At 40.2% G+C, this 21,665-nt stretch overlaps 2 protein-coding genes across 2 annotated transcripts; one reads left to right on the top strand and one right to left on the bottom strand.

The window, feature by feature from the left end:
* Nucleotides 1-1,203: 1,203 nt before the first annotated feature.
* il1b (interleukin 1, beta) lies at nt 1,204-6,297 on the top strand. The gene is made up of 6 exons (XM_062412978.1): nt 1,204-1,357; nt 2,532-2,583; nt 3,599-3,782; nt 4,199-4,375; nt 4,955-5,079; nt 5,655-6,297. Exons 1-6 carry the CDS (start codon nt 1,326-1,328, stop codon nt 5,883-5,885), a joined length of 801 nt encoding a protein of 266 aa, XP_062268962.1. The 5' UTR covers nt 1,204-1,325; the 3' UTR covers nt 5,886-6,297.
* Nucleotides 6,298-19,174: 12,877 nt separating this feature from the next.
* On the bottom strand, nt 19,175-21,665 carry purbb (purine-rich element binding protein Bb). Its single transcript, XM_062412906.1, has one exon. It carries the CDS (start codon nt 21,579-21,581, stop codon nt 20,652-20,654), a length of 930 nt encoding a protein of 309 aa, XP_062268890.1. The 5' UTR covers nt 21,582-21,665; the 3' UTR covers nt 19,175-20,651.

The following is a 21,665-nucleotide window of genomic DNA, read 5'->3' on the forward strand; positions in this document are numbered from 1 at the left end:
GGGGGATTTTTTGTCTTTTGCACCGTAAATGTGGCTTCTCTAGGAACTAGTGGGGATAGTTAAGAGAGCACATTTCACCTGCTTTAGATTCACTACACTGACTTTCAGTAGTAATTTTAAATTCTCCTCCTCACCTACAAGGCCCTTAATAATAAGGCAACATCAGACGATGAGAGCTCATAGCACCATGTCACTACACTAGAGCTCTCCGCTCCCAGAATTCAGGCTTACTTGTCGTCCATAAAGTCTCCAAAAGTATAGTAGGAGCGGAGTCATCAAGCTCCTCTTTCAATGTGAAGGTTTTAAGTGAAAATTTAACTTTTTGCAAATGAACAATTTGAAATTAAAATTATTTTACTGATTGAAAACGTCACCTTTGATGAGTGAAAGCCACCACTGCACTTTAATAAAAATGAAACGCCTCCAGTGTACAAATGCCACCAAATTTGACATGGCCCTTTTTTGGCTCAATATCAATAAACATGCCAATTAAAGTCAATAGGATGAATGAATCTCAATAAATGTGAGCAAGTCAGACAGACAGACAGACAGAAAGAGATTTCTTGAATTATAAGACAGTAGATTCAGACAAAAACATTCCTGCATAAAAAGCAACATGAGAGGCGAGGGTTAGGGTGGATTGTTCAAATTTACCATGAGATAATGCAACACGTTCCACTAAGTCCATTTTGAGTAACAGCTTAATGCATTTTAGAGCTTATCAGCCACCAAACACTGTTATAGTTTGTAATACTCACATACACAGTTTTACTCTGGAAAGTTATCACAGTGGCTCCAATTTCTGGAGCTCTGCAGCCAGCAAATCCCAAATCCCACCTTTCATTCATGTTCTCCTTTTACTCTCTCATTTCTCCTTCTGACACTTCACTCATTGAGGATAAAGTGCGATAACATAGGGAGCCTGTTGTAATAAACAAACATGGAGGATAAGCTACAATCCAAATGCTAAATCGTTATCAATATCTGTATATGTTCTTACAACATTTGTACAGCCACAATGTCCTAATCTGTGAACCAGTGTCAGGTTTTGTGTAATTTTCACAACCTGAATCAATCATGTGTGACTTTTGTGGTTTTACACTTGTATATGTCGAGGTTGCTGATGTCATCCAGAGAAAAAGTTACTCATGTGGTAAGCGAAAGCAACAAGGAAGCTGAAACGCTGCTGTTTAAAGGAGAAGTGTTTAGACTGAGGCGCTCAGTCAACCTGCTGTGCAATCAGCGTCTGGATGCGACAGACAAATCGCTGACAGAGAAAGAATCACAGCACTCACTATCAATCAGCAGCTTACATCAGGACAGTGATGGACTTTGATTTGTCTCAAGCTCTTCCGAGGTAAGTTTGAGAAATTCTACAATCCCTGTTCATATTTTGGGGAAATATCCAGACTGCAGGTAAAAAACTAAGAATGAGGGAATTTAGATCATACTGGATGTGTTAAGGGAGCATACAGTGTACCAATTGTGTTGAAGTGACATATTTTATCGGTGGCGTCTTAGAATTTGAATGCTCAAGTTCCTGCAACATATCATCTTTCAGCATTAAAACCTGAGTTAGTACCTCCAAAAAGGGAACAGCTTCCATCCTGTCATAGGATGTGTTTCACTTCTTATTATAACATCTTGTACCTAAAAACCAGATAACTATAAGAGTTAGAATATGTGGTGGATTAGCCAAAATCAGCTGGAAGTTTGATCAGTGTATATTTCACAGGGCCGTGTTATCTGGTACAAATAGGTCACACACAGTAAAATGTAGGGCATATGTGTACTAACCACTACACAGAGGACGCTAAGTTTGTTCATCTACTAAAGCAAACCAGGTTGTTGAAAATTTCATTTCATGGTTGACCTATTTGTGAACTCTATACTCTGTTCTTGGTCAAATTGAAATTATTATTATTATTATTTGAGCTTGATTAAATATCCTATAGTGACGCATTCTTTAAAATAAAATATACACCAACACACATCATAACAAATGCACACCGCCCAAAGGATTCTGTTTAATCCACTTATCATCCTGCTCTCCAAACAAAATCTTGTTTTTATAACAGTGTATTAAAGTTACCAGTAAATGCACCTTTTACTGGTTACTTTCTACATTTTATGCAGCTCAATGTGTATATTACTATATAACAGTTTATCATGTTTCCAATTAACATACATGAATTCTTGCATTTTTTTTTAAACAAACTAGAATAAAAAAAGAGCCTTAAATAGTCACTTTAAGTTAGTTGACATTTTGTCTGGTTTTCACCACACATGTGTGCTTATTGCGTGAATACATTTATGCTGAATCCTGACTGTTAAAGACAGTAACATTTTCATGGATGGCCACCGGGCCACCGGTGTGGGTAGAGTTTCTCTCGGTCCAGCTGATGGTCAGTCTGACGGTGACAGAGTGTGTTTGTGCAGGAGAGAGAGGGAGAGTGAGGCTGCTGTTTTCTGTGCTATTTGGCCACGACCTTTAAAATAACCTGCAGATCCCATGATTTTGTGCATTTCAGCCCACTTGAATCGGACGTGAGAGAATTTGATTCTGGCTGCTTTGACATGAAGGTAAGTTCCCACTATTTGTGGAGCTGTTATAAAAAAGGGAAGTGCAAAACCAACATGAAACTATGTCCTACTTTGGCAAAGGAGACTACTTTAGTTGTCGCTTAACAAAGTAAGTATTATTAAGCCGTTCTTCCAAAAGGTCTGCTCATCATGAGCATTACTATACTTGTCTAACACAATGAGGTCAAATGAGCAGCACAGTGGAGTTTTTCAGAATATTTACACAGAGGAGGAGATGTATCAGGTTCAGGATATTGTACACAATAAGTATTCTCTTTCCTTTTTTTCGTGGCATCATCAGGTTTTAATAGACTCAGATCAGTAGAAGCACCTGCAGGTGGACATTGTTATGGAAGTTTCCTGTAAAGCTGGTGAAGGAGAACTCAGGCAGCAGCGGATGTCTTATGCATAAGATTTGTATGTAGACTTGATGCCTCAAGGATACCAGAAAGTGGAACAATATACAAACGCTAACAGAGTAACATGAGCAATTGTCACCCCCCCAAGTCTGAAGATGCTTCCCACAACATCCCAGTATATCTTCCTCTTCTTGCATCACCCATTCTAACAGCACATCCATGATTGGCTACAAGTGCTGTCACTCTCTATGTTACATGTAGGTGTTCACATCTTATTGGATAGTTAAGCCTAAAGTATGCATAACTAATTCCCATTGTGTCCTTATGCCTTGCTACTGGTGAAATACACAAAAGAGCTGAAGATGGTGAGAATTGAAATTGGTGCCTCTCTGTCTGGATCATCTGAGTTAGATATGAAAGTCCCTCTAAGTAGACACTGCATTGTACTGTTGGTTTGCCCTTTATCTATAACCTGACCTTGGGTACTGATAAGAGAGAGAAGGGAGAATCTATGGAATTTATACAGGCACTATTCTCCTGTACAGATATGATGTAATATACAATATACATAATATATAGTGGCATAAACAGTACTATGTGAAAATGTTCAAAAACTCCTCAACGGACATGATGTGTGTTTGTTCTCAATTGTACAGGATGTTCAAGGGGAGATCATCACACTTGAAGAGGGACTGTCCCTGAAGATTTCAAAGAAACACCACTCCATGAAGGCTGTAGCTACACTTGTGCTGGCTGCAAACAGGATGGAGAAGTTCCTGTCTCTGAAAGGAAAAAGTGACAGCGAGTGCTGCAGAATGATCATGGACAGTGTGATAGAGAGTGAGTAACATCAGTACACATGTTGATGTCTCACATCATTACATGCCCCCTCAAATGTGTTAAAGTGGATGGAGAGCCATGCATCAGCTTTTAGAATCTGATGGTCACCACCACTAATGTACAGAAACAGCAGTGTTTAAGTATTTAATCTATATATAACAATATCATTTATTTTGTAAACAACTCTCTCGTATATAATTCCCTATAATGTAAAAGTTCTCATTTTGTATTAGCATGGGGAATGTATATTTCAGTAACACCCTTCCTTTTTTATCCAGGACAAAGAGAGTTTCAAAAGCCTATGAAACAGCAGCTGGCCTATTTGCAAAATAATGACTTTCAACTCTCCGTCAGACTTACACTGAGCAACTTCTTTTCATTGAAAGCTGCGTACGTTTCATTCCTCCTCTTCACAGCAACAATTGTCAAGAAGGTTGAGATAAACTCCAGCGGAGAGAGGAGGCTGGTCTTCCAACGTCTCAGGAGTGTGGAGTGCAATCTGACTGACAACGAAAATAAAGATATCGTCTGCACAGCCCACGACTTCAAACTGACGGCCATCACCCTGAATGCAGCAAACTTCAATCACAAAGGTACAAGTAGATAACTGTAGATTTCAAGAGGGAATTTACATTTTTACCACATTTATATAACAGCTACAGTTACTTATCACATTAAGATTTTACATGAATTAAAAGCATACAAGATTATACAATCTAAGATTAAATCAGAGGCCTTAATCCTCCTTGGCTTGTGGCCTCTTAGAGAAAAAGCGTCTTTGTACTCACACTCATTTCTATGTCAGTCATTTTCAGCCCAAAGGGATGACTCTTATCCAGTATTTCACAAAATGTATCATCTCACAACCCCCTCAGATTGATCTGGTGACCCTTTGGAGGGGCCTGACCCTAACGCTAGGTTGGACTTAACTGAATATCTGTAAAGTAGTTGAAGTCATCTCCAACGCAAGCAGCTATCATGATATGATACTGATAATATTTCCTTGTTGTTGGGTTTTTAAATGAACACATTTTATTGCTTTTTTAACCTTTATCAAGGATTTGAATGCTTTTTTTCTTGCAAGTAGGACGAAAGATAATTTAGTCCTTATTAGCAGTTATACAACTGCTATGTCTTTAATCAACATCTCTTTTTTCCTGTTTTTCTATTAGTGACATTTAAAATTGGGACATATGGCTCTCCTGGTGTTGGTCAGACTGTTGTGATGTCAATCATCAATCACAACTTGTACATTTCCTGCACAAAGAACGGTGACAAAGCTGAGCTGAAATTGGAGGTGAGTCACACACACACACACCCTAAGGAAGGAACAAGTTTCCATAACATGGTGATGCAAAGAGATACAGGTCCCCGTAACACATGGGATTTCAAACACACACACACAGGCCATTCTGTTTAAATATGAGAAATTTCACTCAAGATACCATAAGTACATTTGACCAACTTACCAATAGTAAATATTTTGATTGTAGTTCAACATTTATTTCATTTCAATATTTAGGTTTTATTGAATATATTGGGTTTCTTTTTCAAATCCTTGACTTTTGAATCTTACAATTTAGCATTAGTAATGTCATTAGTATAATATCATAAACAAGATTAGATGTCCAAATTTACTATTTTAATTTTAGATCTCATCATTGAATTTCTTCCATTATCAACACTCTAATCTTTATTTTGATTTTGTAAGTTAAGTTAAATTATTTACTCCTTATTTGGATACACCTTTCCAAAATCAAGTCTGTAACTTTCGACTTCTTAATGAAAATCTTTACTTTTAACTTACTATGAGCACTTTTTTATTACATTGCTTTTCATCTTACTCCTTTCTGCTTTTTTTTCTTGTTGCAGAAATGCAGTGCAGAGGATTTAAAAGTCATCTGCAAAGATGGAACCCAGGACCGTTTCCTCTTCTACAGCAGGGAGTCAGAAATAAATGTTAAGACATTTGAGTCTGTTCTGTGCCGCGGCTGGTTCATCAGCACCTCCTATGAGCAGGAGGAGAAGCCTCTGGAGATGTGTAAAGTGGACTCTGCCTGCCGTGTCACCCTGTTCAACCTCACCAGTAGAGACACGTATTGAGTTAGAGCTGTGTGCAGTTTGAATGTAACCGAAATTATGCTTAGGGCCCTTTTTAAACAAACCTTTTCTATCCCTGACCACTAGATGGAGCAATCGCCAGCCTTTTGATTATGTTCTATGAGGCAGAGGTAGCTAATTTAACCAGTATTACCCACAATTATATTTTTGTATCACTGACAAACTACTGTCTAAACGTTTATCTTCTTTTCTGGAGAACGTTGTAATAGGATATTCCTCACAATTATTAATATGCATTATTCTGGTTCTACAATAAATGTGGATTTTAAAGTATTTATTCCACCTTGTGCGTGTATTTAAAAGGATATGATAAAATGTTTATATAATTTATGTTGTTTAGCAAACTAGTAGAGTGCATTCCTCCGCCAAGGCCTAACCGACCCCTTATGAAACTTCATTTCAATTTACTCATTTGTGTCTTCCTTGTGTCTTTGTGTCTTCCTTAAATTGAGCACATTCATAAATATCAGTACCGTAGTTATGTCTTTTTCATCAAGATACATGAATTATCCTCAGAGAAACAATGAAAAAGGCCTTCTTTGTGGGCGTTTGTGGCTGAGTGGTCGTCCTCCAACCTGAAGGTCGGCAGTTCGATCCCCAGTCTGATCCATCTGCATACCGAAGTGTCCTTGGGCAAGATGCTGAACCCCGAATGGCCACCCATAGAATAACTAAGTAATGCGAATAGATGCACTGTATGAATGTGTGTGTGAATGTGTGAATGTAGAACTCTACTGTAAAGTGCTTTGTCATCAAGACTAGAAAAGCGCTATATAAATACAAAAGCCATTTACCATTCTCTCCCAATGTTAAAGAAAGTGACAAAGTTACTGGTTCAACCCCCTGATTGAGATCTATATCAAATTTAAATTGGGTCTTTATTCCTTGAATGATGCCCCAGCCCTGTACAACATTTAATAGAAATCTGTGTAATAATTATAACAAACAAAGCAGCCATCTGGATTCTACTGAGCGCAATTTGAAATTGATGACACTTTTTGGCATCATCAACTAATAAAAACATACAAGGTTTATTTTAAATCAATTAATCAAATTAATCCAAACTTCTAAACCACCTTTTAACCAAACAGAAACCCCAGAGAAAGTCACAAGTGAAGGATCCCTCCCCCAGGGCGGGGTTCTCTACCTTGTGGTGGGATTAAAAGACAGGGTTGAGTCACGATGAGGTTCAAGCAGAATCATTCTCTGAATTATCCTCCATCCCTGGAGAGCTATCAACCATGCTGTCAACTTGGGCTAGGAAGGTGTTAGGGTTACATGTGCAGCACTGTAACATTCATCTCCACTTCAGTTTGTGAAAGATAGAACTAAAACTGCTTTCATCAAAGACCAACTTAAAATCTATAGAAAAATACTTGGATGTGCAGTATGTATACAAGTTCTCCTTTATCCAATAGTTTGGTTTTAACTAGTTATTTGATGAAACAAACGGGTTTAAACATCATGATTGACAGCTTACACTGACTCCTGATTAGCCGAGCACATGTATCGACCGGACCTTGCTACCATTGTGCCATAGTGATCACTGCAGACTGTGGCTTCATATGCAAAGATGACGAAGATCATATCTGGGGTTGTTTAGGTTCAGCTTCATTTTTCGAGAGGAACCGGAAAAGTGTTGTCCATTTTATATGAAGTATTGATAGTTATTTGTTTTTATATCTGCTTATACAGTGGATACAATGTCAGAAAAATCATTATTCCCAGAGTCTCTGAAGAGTTTTCTCAAAAGATTGAGAAACATGGAACATCTGAGAAGCTGGTAGCATTTATCTTTGTTTTTATTGGCTTTTTTGCTTTAAAATATGTAAATGATGAATCGATTATCAAAAAAACAGAGTCCATTTATCTTCCTGTCATTCAACTAATTGATTAGATAATAATCAGTCAATACAGCCCAGGGGCACTGATTTGATCTGCAGCAGTTAGAGCCCACTGCCCACACATTAAAGTCCTAGGGTGGCCCCTCTGTAGGACGAGGGCATCATGGCGAACAGGCCTTGACAAGGCGTGCACAGTCATCTCACTTCCTGAAGCCACTCTTACCGAGACACTGTTGATATATACAGTCCATGCTCTTACGACCGGGACACGGCCAGCGGATGAGTCGTCTTGTGCTCTCAGATGGTTTACTTACTTTATTGGAAACCAGAGGCACCTGCTTTGTATGAGCATCAGGTGATAATGCTTCACACCTGAATGAACGTGATTGGGTGTTTCTAGATACACAGCAACAAATGAGCCAATTGGGTAAATAGGGTTTTGTGAAGGAAAGGAGTTATGGAATATTTATGTAAAACAATCTGAATAATTCTGAAGTTGCTCCAGAGCAATAACACAGGACAAGAGGAGAGCCCACTCTAAAGCAGATTTAGAAAAGCACACTACATCAGTAAATGCAAATGTTCTTACAAATTTCTAGAAAAACTAGCAAATAATCACAATTGAGAAGTCGGAGCAATTCAACATCACTGCATTTGAAGCTATGTTTTATTGTCCGTCTACCAGAGGCACACACAGACATAACAGCCTGTAATCTGAATTTCACCGCACTCTCCAAATTAAATGTCAATCTGTTCTTACCCTTCACAATAGTGGACTTAAAGAAACTCAGCCAATCAGAGCAGTCCAGAGGAAGTCGACTTCCTCTCATTGGTACAGCCTGCGCAGGTTTGCATGGTGACACCTTCGGCTGTTGCCTGACTGACAACACAGCAACGAGAGATGCCGAGCTCTGCTGCGTAGCGCTGCACAATGTTGTGGGTGTGTAAAGCAGATTACTGTGTGATGTGTGTTTACTTTAAAGAGGCAAAACAGCACAAGGGGTCAAGAACTGAAGGCAGGAAATATTTCAAAGCATGTATGAACAGGGGTTTCTCATCTTTTATTCTCATGGCTCCATCCTCTTGCTGCACATACACACACACACACACACACACACACACACACACACACATATCTCTTAGAGGATCCTTTCGTAATTATTCAATAAGGAATTAAATCATTATTTTAGTGTATTTTCTAGTGAAGTGTAGATGTCAATGTCATTTACCAGTTCATCAATGCAGCACAAACGTCTTTGCAAGTGATTGGCTAAGACAAACACAATCACGTGTCAGTAAGTGACAGAAAGGAGATGATTCAGGTTTATGAGTGTGAGTGCATGAATAGAAGCAAATATTATAAACATAACCTCATATCTGAAAATGACACAAGTAAAGTAGATTCTCTGAAATCATGAGAAAAACTTAAATAACATCTTTGGAACAGTCTCATGATTTGCACACACACTCACATGTGTAATGTAGTGAACCATATGTGTGTGGGCATATGATTGAGAGTGTGTGTGTGTGCGTGTCTCCCTCTGTCATGCACAGTCTCAGCACATGGCAACAGAAGCTAAATATAGCCCAGCAGCGCGGCTTCACAGCGGGATCATGCTTCCTCTAACGTCGGATCGCTCCCTGCCGCTGTCCCTCTTTCTCTGCTTCACACAAACACGGGTTCCCCTCGTGCCCCCCTCACCCTTCCTTCCTGATGCTTCTCTTTCTGTTTTACAGCTTCACTTTTACCCGCCATCATTTTCCCCCTCTTCACATGCTCTGTTTCTGTTTTCATGCACCTTTTCTCCTTTGGATTTCAGCTATTTATACAACCTGATGAAAAACTGTGTTATTTAGTCTTAGTAACAAAATATTCTACATATTAAAACATTATTTATTACATGAAATAAGGATTGTGCAACAAGATTTCAAAAAAACAAAAAAGGATTTTACAAAATGGTTATTAAGTTATGGCCAATAATACATTGTGAGGTCACACTGACCTTGACTTTTGACCATTGTCAAACAAATTCTAATGTGTTCATTCTTCAGTCCATCAAAGCTTATTTTGGCATTCAATTACAAGACATGTCCTCAAGGCGTTGCTGACATTTGATGATCATTAGACAAGCTTTGACAACCAAATTTGAATCAGGTCATCCTTCAGTCAAAGTTGAGGTATCTGCCAAATTTGTATAGGAGGTGTTCCTGAGATATAACACTCACACGGCTAAAAATCTGTTGTTAGGTCACAGTGACATTTGACCTTTGGCCAACAAAGCTCATCAGTGGATCCTTTGAAATCCCATTGTTTACGTTGCTTTCGCATTGCAGATGTTTGAGTTTGTTACAGCCCAATACCGTAACAGCTAAACCGAGTCGTAATGGAGAGAGACAGCAAAAGTCTTTCGTAACATTTCAAGAAAATCAGGCTAGTATTGTCGGAAAAAGATGCCGTGGATCAAGCTGGCAGGTCAAGATGCTGCATCGTGATGATAGATCATGATCATGATGGTGGGTCATAGCTTGTGAATTGTCACTGTGATGGTGGATATTGGATTGTGAATGAGGTGGCAGCTGATCATGGAATATGATTACAACTAGATTGCTTAGAAATGTGATGTGCTTCTCATATACTATGATTATTGCCAATACCTCTATCATTATGCTCCCTTCATCTCTGTCAGACCTTATCTTTTGAACTGTCTCTCATCATGAATATTATAAACATTGTTATGTGATAATATGGTCTGTTACAAGCAGCATCTGTTGCACTTCTGTCTGTCCTTGGAGAGGGGTCACTCACTTGTGACTCTCTCTGAGTTTGTTTAAAACTTTTCCCCCCACTTTTAATATAGCATGGGTAAGGCAGAGGAAGTCACACCTTATTGAACCCTTTGAGGAACATTTTTATTTTGGAATATGGGGTATACAAATAGACTTTGATTGATTGATTGAGAATTGTCTCTGTACAATCAGGGCTCTTACAAATAGAAAATAAAGTAGTTAAAATGAACTGCACCTCACACAGTTGCATATGAATACATCAGTAATAGATAATCCAGTAATGTCATCTATATATAGCACTATGGAGTGAGTCATTCTACAGTATTTCGAAGTTTTATACTATAGCAGATAATTTCTAATGCATTTTTTTATTTTTTATTTTTGTATCTTTGTATTATTACTTACTTTGTGGTAAGGATCTCAATACTTACCCTCATTCAAGTCACACGGGTTAAATCAGCATGATCCTAATGTAATAGTAATGGACTACTGGGAGCATGTGGTATAATCCTGGCTTGGTTTGGCATACTGCCTAGTGAGGTATTTCATTGCTCACAGGCTGCATTAGTCCCACTGTTCACATGTGCATGCTTGAACACATTACTGCTGCACTGCCAGGAGGTGAGAGTGGGATGAAAGTAGTGATGGGAGGTCACTGGGGACATGGAGCTTGCCATCCATCCTTTGAACGAGATGAGCACATTCAGTCAAGAAATGGATGGAGACTTTGCAAAGTATAGACTTTCGATTTTAGAGAATTACTGCTGCCTTGAAAAGGGAAAATGTTTATTCTAAGTAGAAAATTCTTTCAGATTTATCAGGGTGTTTTCCAACCACTAATTTCCAACTAAGGCTACCCCCTGAAAGTCCAAATGTACAAATTATCAATCGGTAACCCCTCATTTAAATGAAATTATTTAATCATATATTCATATTCATTTTTTTCTCAGTCAGTGTCCCCAGAAGTAGCTGCAGCAATATTACTCCTCACTTTCATGCTGCTCTATGGTGTGAAATCGTTATTTTACAACAAATCAACACTTCTATCCACAGCGACTTACAATAAGTCGCCTTGGATAAAGTGTCAGCTAAATGAAATGTAATGTAAAATTGTCATATCCACTGACTGCAAATGCCGCGACAGGTACAGAAAACATTCAGCAAATGTGAAAAGAAGGATATCAACAACTCTATCCAACAGGCACCCCTTTCTGCATGTGACAAATGTGGCACATGCATGTCAAGCGGGATATTGATTTTGAATTGGGCCCTATTTACCATGTGGTTGCTGGTTTCTCTATAATAAACAGGAAGGGCCTTTGTGCAAATGTGTGTGCTGTAATACTGCAGTGATTAACTTGTTTTGGCCACTCGGGTGAAGCCAACAAGCTGTAAACTTGACCTTACAAAGATGTTATGGTGAATTTGTGGGTTATCAGTTGCCGAGTTACGCATCAAAAAGATACAAAGCAATATACTTTAATTACTGTTTGTATCCACTTAAAGAATCTAAGTCCAGTGTTCCCTGTGTTTAACCCTGTGTTTGGCCTCCACCTCCTCCTGAGGGGAAACATTGACTCAGCTCTTCAGCTGTGAAATGATCCCCTATGTTCAACAGCTGATCTGCTGAGCAGGTACTGGGACTGTGTTTATCTGAAAACAGATCCCTGCTGTGACTGTAAACCAGGTTGATGCAAGCAGTGACAGTGAAACAAAACAATAAATCTGAAAAACTATGTTGAGAGACAATACAACGTTCTGTAGAGCTTCAAATGTTCACATTATATGTAGTCATTTCACGCATTGTTCACTGTTCACAATTCAGCGGATTACAACATTTAAACAAATTCATCTTCTAGAGACTGTGTGTAACTGTATCAAATTTACTTTCAAACCATCTAATAATTGGCGAGATATTCTGGACACAATATCATGGATAAACATCCTATACTTGTTAGGCTATTTCAGTCTGGACCAAAGCGATGGCCTGAGTGACTGGCAAATATTATTATGTCTAAGATTTGCTGTGCAAATATTTCAGGTATTTGATATAAGAGTAAAATATGTCTATAAACCAAAATGATTTTGGAACTCAGTCCCCTGCAATGTAACATGGATCATATACCAAATCTGATAGTGTTAATCTAGAAGAATCAAGTGATTCCTCATGAAGGAAATAGCAGCATCCAGTGAGAAGGGTTGGTTTTCTTACTCTTGCTGAGGGTTAAGGACAGAGGATGTCACACCCTGTTAAAGCCCTATGAGATGAATTGTAATTTGTGAATATGGGCAATACAAATAAAATTTGATTGATTGATTGATTGATTTAGCTGCAGCAGTGTGCTCTCATTAAGGATTGTGAGGAGTCATCCTCTCACCTCAGTGCAGGAAAAAATCAAGTTGTCTTGTAATGTGTGGCATTACATGCTGCTTAAATATTCGCAGTGGGCCTCATTAATGGAACAGCTGACTGAGTTTCTCCTAGAGAAGGCTTGGCTGAACTGTAATTACCTTTTAAAACAGAACTTCCTAACACCTAACCTGATCATCTTTTTGACAAGCTATATATTTACAGAGAAACATTATAAATGTAGCGATTAATGCCCTATCCCTATTAACCCGTTGGCACTACCCCTTTGTTTTGCATAGCCCTTCAAACACCCCTCAACCATAGTGTATTCAGAAACTCTGTTCATTATTCTGGTATCTGGTCAAGGCAGTTGTGCATGTTTGTGCCGTAAAAACACCCAAAAAAGTGTTGCTTAATTTGTACATGGACATTTTAGTTTGTTCAGTGTTCCATCTGATAAAAGGGAGGACTAAGGGTTTAGGACCAAAATGTTATGCCAACGACCAGGGGGCCAGATGATTTGGCTTCACTTATGTGAGCTGTCATGACATCCGTCTTTAGCCTCGAACAGTAGAACTTACACGTAAAGAAAAAGACAGGAAAGAAAGGACGCTGAGTCATGTTTGTGCCAGAGCAGCTTTTCCAAACAAGCAGGACCAATGCCTGGAAAATGAATGGAAAAGATGGTTAACATTACGGCATGAAAGAAAAGAAAGTCAAGACACATTCTTTAAGTAGGAGACCATGGGAGGCTTGGGACTGTCATAAGTATGCTGACATGTAGGTCAAAGATGTTACGAGTCGTAGAAGAGATAGTCAACAGAGATCACCTTTTATTTTGGAATATATCTGGTTGATTGTCTACTCCATGCCACCAGAAGATGTGCTCACTATGACATGCTTTATGGATTGATGATGCCATCCACCATTACTGTACTTCAGCTTATTATACTGATACATAAATCAAATGCAGCTGTAACCTTGGCAAAATGTTGATATTCCAGTTGATTTCTCTCAATAATGATTAATTAAATTGTGAGGTGTAGGGGGTAGAGCGGGTCGCCCTCTAACCGAAGGTTTGGGGTTTGATGTAATTCATAGATGTATGAATGTGTGTGTGAATGGGTGAATGGAAAAAACCTAAACTGATAAGCGCTTGAGTAGTGATCAAGACTACAAGAGCTCTATATAAACGCAAACCATTTACCATTTCAAAATTGGGTGTTATTACATAGAGCATACATCACATATATTGACCAGGACCGAGACTGATTTGTTCAACGACACTATCGGACGTATCCCAGTAAAACAAAATGCGGGGTCTCATATAAGAGTGGTAAAGTATCTCTCTGTACCATGTTTTTCGCCCTGGAGTTTTGTTTGAATGACAATTATTATCAGCTTTTATTACAAAGAATTGGGCAGTAGTTGTACGGGAAATTTTAAAGAACCTTAGAATCAATCAGTATATAACTTAGGAGCCACTTTGACATCAACAAACGGACAGCTCTCCTCTCACCAGTTCAGTTGCTTCTTTGAACAAGAGCTACATAAAGTACCTGCCTGCACATAGCTGACTGTGTTTCTACAGGACGATCTTGTGTGCGCCACATGTGAGCAGATCTCAGCACAATCAAACTATTGTGCGACTGTTTCCCCAGGCGATGAGGTCCTAATGGCACAGCTGACTCCTGGACTAGGAATGTCAAGTCTGTCGCTGCCTACCACATTAAAATAGCCGACGTGCCCTGTCAGCAGGCCCTTACAGCAGACGCATGGCTGCCTGACAGCTGCCAAACCAACAGAACTGCTAAGTTAGTGGGGGTGTGGGGGAGAAGAAGAAGACAGATTCTCCTCAAAAGCGGGGAGCTTCAATAACAGATCAGCCTCGGGTGGGGGAGATGAGGGAATCAAATTACCCTCGAGTCTCTTTACCTAGGAGTCAGGAAACAGTCCAGCTGTATAATTCTACACAATAAGATCCTCTCATAAGTGCAAGGAGGGATGAGGAGGATCCAGAGTGCAGACTGGCCACGACTAAGACAGCATGTCGTTTAGATTTTCTACTGCTGTGGATTCAAGCAAGCTCTTGTTTTGCAGGGTCCTTTCCTACATAGTCTTTGTAAACTTCAGCAACAGCTGCTGTGTCACGCCCGAACAGTCCGTGCACGTGTGGCAAGACAGCAGCTGCAAAGCAAATGCTCCGACCATCTGATACTCAAGGGCTGCAACCAACGATCATTTGGATTATTGCCTTGTTCGCAGATTATTTTTTCTGGATTGATCAGCCAATCGTCCTGCTATCCGTTATTATATCCCAACGATAAAAAGACAGACACATATTTTATTCAAACATCCGTCAAAAGCTATAGTATGTGAATAAAGATTGGTGACTTCTCCACTTCCTCCCTCTGTAAAAAAAGTGAAGCCACAATATCCTTGATACAGGTGCTGCCATCTTGTGACATCATTTGGAGCCAGACTCAGAGCAGTAGTGACTGTGGAGTGGAGCCGCGGTATCGAGGGCCTGCCGACACACACATTCCACCAGTCGTGTGTCCATCACAGCTGTCAATCATGATGTTTAACAGAAATAGAAGCAACATACATCAGTGAGATAAGAACCATCTAACTAATTATTATTTAATACTATAGCACCAGGTGGTGTTTTGAGTGAGTAACTGCAAGTCTATTATCATCGGACCTGTGCCTGATCCTTCATACACCCAAACACTACACCACCAACAAGTTTCTATCTTGGTCATTTATTTCAGATGAGTTGTTCATCAAATTGATTCACTTTTTCTGGATAAATTGAGTAACCCTGAGAAAAAAGATAAGAAAATATCTCACAGAAATCCTGTAACACTACAACCATTCCACTTATTATTGCTAAATTTGACAGTAAGCCAATTTTAGTCAGATCCATTCAATTGTGGAATGGGTCTGTAAAACCTTATTTCAGTTTCGATGTTTGGGGAAGCTTTTTCAACGACCTCAGAGCAGAACCACAACCAATCAGAGCTACAGATTTGTGATGCTTCACAAAGTGACAGCAGTGTTTTTTGTTTTTACATCTTTTAGAGAAAAATACCAATACCGTTTTTTTACTGTGTCGACAACCGATTCAACAGACCTCTTTAAATGAGTGGCACGACGAATTTCAGGACTGGCCAAAAAAGGTCCAAGTGGGTGGGTGTGGCAGTGGGGAGAGTGAATACCCATGAGCATGCCCTCATTGACTGGTAGATGTACTGCATTCTTATGTAGTGCATTTCTAGTCTTTTCAACAACCCAAAGCACTTTATGAAACGTGTCACATTCACCCATTGACACACACAGATTACTTCTATATATAGCACTTTTCTATAACACGTCATACACACACTGCTAGCACAGCTGGCAGGGCTATTTGGAGTTCAGTGTTTTGCCTATGGACACTTCAACATGCGAACTTGAGGTGCCACACACAGACCTTCTGGTTAGTGGACAACCCGCTGGACCCTCTGGTTTCCTTTGCTATCTGAAAGTTAGGCCTATTTTCTTTAAGAATACACTGATTTCTATTGAATGTCGGATAATAGTGACATCATTATATACAGAAACTCAGGTTAAAGCCGAAAACACAAAAGGGTTGAGTTTGCATAGTGAGAGTCTCAAATGTTTTGCCTATAGGGGCCCATCAGCTGTCACTTACTGACAGACGATTTTCTGCCTGATACAGTATCAGGCAGAAAATCTTCTTATATGACAAGCTCCCCACAAGTTGGCATCCAACAGCCATTTTCATTCTTTTTATCCTTCAATAAATTTCCAGGCTTATTCTTCATTTAATATAAAAGGCCCAAAAGCAGTAACAAATGTTCAACGCTATTTCGCAGAGCCATCAAATTAAAAGGCGACAGGATTTGTCAGACCAACAGTGCAAACACTTTTAATTTACTATCAAAAAGACAAATCAATTCAGTTTTTGAATGAAAAATCATGTAAAAGGTTAACTGATTATCAAATTGCAGCTTGATATTAATTTCCTGTCAGTGGGGTTGATTCGTTGTTAAGTGAGAGGGGAAAGCTCTCCCACCCATGACTGTACTGTCCCAATCCACAGCTCTGTCGTAGCCCCAACCCAGACTGCTAGGAACCTGGCTATGACACTCGACAGTCAACGCTCCCTTCAACCCGGTTGTAGATAAATGCTGCACAACATCAGGAGAAGAGAGCGGGGCCGGTTCTGGTCCAGGCTCTGCTCATCTTAAGCTTAGACTACTGCAACACCGTCCTGGCTGGTTTACCTGCTAGTGCCATCCGACCTCTGCAGATCATCCAGAATGCAACAGCTTGACTGGTCTTCAACCTTGTCTACATCTAGGGCATGATTAAACCTTACACCCCAGCCTGCACACTACGCTCTGCATCAGCCAATCGGCTTGCTGCTCCATCACTGCGAGGGCCACCTAGCCTCCAAAACCACAACTGTTTGCTCCCAAATGGTGGAATGAGCTCCCCATTGACATCAGGAGAGCAGAAAGTCTACACATCTTCTGATGCAGACTAAAGACACATCTCTTCCCACTTCACCTCGGTTAAGAAGATGATGTCTAATAACTATTGTCAACTCTAGTGTTTAATACTGAAAAATACAAAATGTAGCTGCACTTATATATTGCACTTAAATGTATCACTTTGTAGTTTGGCTTTTTTAAAGTTAACGTACTTACATAATTCTTGCTGTTCTGGGCTTGTACCGTCATGGTTGAATGCACTTATTGTAAGCCGCTTTGGATAAAAGTGTCAGCTAAATGATATGTAGTGATATGTAATGTAATCTACCAGGGCTACCATTGCATCACCTAACAATCAATTAGTCCATAAAACATTACAGCAGTTTGGCTGCAACATCTTCAGTTATTGGCTTTAAAAATATTTTATATCCTTTCTTTTTTAAATATGTCTGAAACAGTGGGTTGGTTACCATTATTTTTAATCTTCAAAGTTACTTTTAGATTTAAGATTCTTGCACCTAAAGGCGCATGAATTATATTTTTATGTCATTTTACACATTGTAATTTTATCCTGAACACAAATGACATGCGAAAAAAGCTTAACAGCGTAGACATGACACGCGAAGCAGTGTGCCATTTATATGCATATCAGTGATATCGAGTAGCATATTCAGTTTTATAAAATAGGATACATTTTTACTTCAGTTGTAATGGGCTCCATCTTAACTAGAGTAAAAAAATATCAGTATATCAATAATGACGCAATGATACAATACAGACAGGGGCCATTCAGGAGAATCGCTTTGCTGCTACTTTGTCTGTGGGTTTTTTACCAAACATCTATCCATCAGCTGACTGTAAATTAAAGCTCAAATTCTTATTAAAGTGCTCTGGAGCTGTATTTCCTTAATGAAGTCCTTAGAAATTATATGGGAGGACAGCTTGTGTTTTTAGCCACGCCACACAAAGCTCTGTGCAACATGGATAATCTGGTCTCAAATTAAAAAAGACAGACTGTCGACTGATAAAAAAAAAAACAATTAGGTTCTGATAATATATTAATTCTAAAAGTTTTTTTCCAAACCAAAATGATACAAATTCTCACACTCAACCTCTCAAATGGGAGGATTTATTTTGTGTTTCCTCTAGCAGCAAACTTATTGCCCTGGCGTTTTGGACAGTCAGACAAAACAAGATGTCATCTGTGTTTTTTATTGACACTAAGAGTCTTCACTGTTCACTGCTTCCTTTTTTTTTTATACACCAAATAATGAATCGATAAAGAAAATATTTGTCAGTCGAAGTCGTAGACTCATTCAATATGTGCACGGAGCCTTCACTACTCCATTGGGCATCTTATTAAATCCTAACCAAACAAATAAAAGCCAATAATCCTGGTCTGTATTTGATACGGCTGGATTTCCCAGTAAAAGGTTTCGGTGTGCATCACGGACAAATGGAGAAGTGCTGGAACCAAATATTCTTTGGAGCTGCTCACGTTTGATGATTTGCTGCCTTTCTACGATTTATCTCATTGAAATTTGAGTGGAATTTGGTTTTGGATTCTTGGCATGTGCGTCAAGATCCCGCCTTGGATTCTGGGGAATTTTGATGGGTAAATTCCTCCAGACACTTCATTGGCCAGAGTAGAAATATGCAAATAAAGAAAACTAGCCAAATTTCTTTGGCTCTTTCCTTTTAACACTTAGTAAATTTCCCTGCAAAACATATAAACAAACTCATGAATACATATAACACAAGGATTTAAAAATATAGTCACAAAATCGGTTGTTGTGTTTCAAGTAGTTTTAATTAAGGAAGTGTTATACTTTTACTCTTGGAAAAAACAATCTGGAGGTTTGAGTCACAACTTTGTTTTAAGAAATTAACCTTTTCATTTAATTTTATAGTAATGAAATTCATTTAAACAATACATTTTCCATTATAAGTATTTCAAAATATCTTCTGCTGGTTTGTTCGATAATATCATTCCTATAAGTAGAATCTCGTTTCAATATAGTTCTTTTGGAAAAAAATAAAACCACACACGCACAGAGAAAAAACCCCAAACAAAAAGAAAACAATCCATGAATGTGTTTCTGTCCAGGGTCTTCATGTGTCAGAGGATGTTAGTTGATACATCAGAAAATGAAGCGTGGCTGGTTGAGATGGACGCCTGTCCAGCTCTGTCCACGACACAGAGGCTGATGGCAAAGCTCATCGCTGATGCTCTGCAGAATGAAGCTAATTCACTTTTAACAATTCGGGAGCTAATTGTTAAAAGTCCCAATATATATATATACATATACATTTGTCCCTGGTGGGGATGGCTCCCACAAAAAGACAGTCCTCTTCCCACATGTTGGCTCTCCAAAGCGGCTGTTCTCAAACGCCAGGGATGCTCTGGTGTCAGGAGAACAGACGGCTCGTCATCTCTAAATGTGAATCTTACTGAAAACGATGAGACTTATGCTTTGAAAATATTGCCAAGATTGTATGTATAACATAAAACCCAGCTGATCTGCACTGTAATTGACTACTGGAGTCAAAAGCTTTAATTTTTATTCTGCAAGGCCGTTGTTGTTTGGTCTCACAGATAATCCTCTCCCCTAATATTTTTTCAGGCAACCTTTTCAATGAACGGCCGGCTGCTGCTCGCCTCCATGCTGTTTGACAGCTCTTCATCTGTTGAACCGTCATCTAACGCGGAACATCCACCGAGTGACAGCAGCTCGCTGTACATTCCCCCTCAGGCTCATCTGACTGACTTGCAAGAAATCCCACAATCTACCTCCCGAGGAGAGACCTGGTCTGAACAGGAATACAATGGATGCTAGGTTCTCTCCCTGGAGTGAGCAAGGAAAACATCTTAAACAGTTTGACTCCTCACTCCTAAAATATAAACTATGTCTCGAATAGGCTTATTTTCTAGATATAAAAACCAATTTGCTGGTTTTATTAGTTTTCTCTCACCTTTCAGCCGGTGAGAAATCTCTCATTTAACATTTAGTCCACTTTTTATTCACTTTCAGAGATTCAAACGACCACTCCAACCCTCAACCCTACAAACTTTAGGATAATACACCAATTACTCCCTGCACATGTACTTTTTTTACTCCACGATACTTTAGTAGGCTATAACAGCACGATTTGTCATGCACTTTATCTGTCTTTTTTGAATCATTTTTTTTGTATTATATTTTTTTGCAAAATACTCCTATATTGCAGATCTGTCGTGTAATTGGACTAACAGCCGTCTGATTTATCAGTCGTCCTCCACCTCGTCTCCCTCGGACTCATCCCTCCTCTCGTACAATTTATCTCGCTGCCGCTCCTGGATCTCCTTCATCTCCTCGGCGTATCTGCTGAAAGCTCCTCCGAATTTGCCCCAGGCTTTGAAGGGGATGGTGATAGAGTTCCTGTAGCTGGGCTTCACCTCGCTCACACGCAGGAACACCCCGTATTTGTTGGAGCCGACGTCGAAGAAGAACCGCTTGGAGTCCACCATGATGGAGGTGCCCTCGGGGAGCTCACCGTAGCCCCCGGCGGCCGTGCCACCGGCCAGCTCCTCGTCGTCTCCCCCGTAGTCATCTATGAGCTTAGCGAGGGCGTCTCTAAACTCTATTAACCCCTGGGCCGGAAGGGCTATGGTCTGGCCGGAGAGCATGCCGCCCACTGGGCCCCCGACTCCAAAGCCAGGTCCACGGTTGACGGTCTGTCGGATCCGCAGGAACCTCCCCCTCTGGTTCTCCTTCAGGTCAAGGTAGTACTTGCGATTCTCCCGAACGAGAAACTCGCTCTTGAGCGCTCGCCTGGGCCCGCCATCCTCCCCCGCAGCAGCCTGGGCTATCTGCTCCGGACTGCTAGGCCCCAGCTGGGCGTAGTGCTCGATGAAATCCCCGAGGTAGTCACGGAACTCCGCCGCCACCGACAGCGAGAGGGTCAGGCGACTTTTGGAGCCTCCGGCCCCGACCTCTGCGATTTTGATAAACCTGCCCTTGCTGTTCTGCTTGACGTCCAGGTAGAAGCGCTTGTTCTGGATGTCAAGACGCTTGGACGCCAGCTCCTGGGTCTCCTGGTCCCTCTGGAAGTGCTGGAAGCCGCCACTACCGCCGCCGCCACCACCACTACCACCGCCGCCGCCGCCTCCCCCGCTGCTACCGCCTCGCTCACTCCCGCTGTCTCCATCCGCCATCTTCAGCTCCACACATTCGGCTCGTGCCCCTCTCTCCTGTGCAGCTGCTCACGGCGCGCACTCGCTCCATTGCTCGCCCCCGTC

Source organism: Platichthys flesus, chromosome 19, assembly GCF_949316205.1.
Source record: "Platichthys flesus chromosome 19, fPlaFle2.1, whole genome shotgun sequence".
Classification (NCBI taxonomy): Eukaryota; Metazoa; Chordata; class Actinopteri; order Pleuronectiformes; family Pleuronectidae; genus Platichthys; species Platichthys flesus.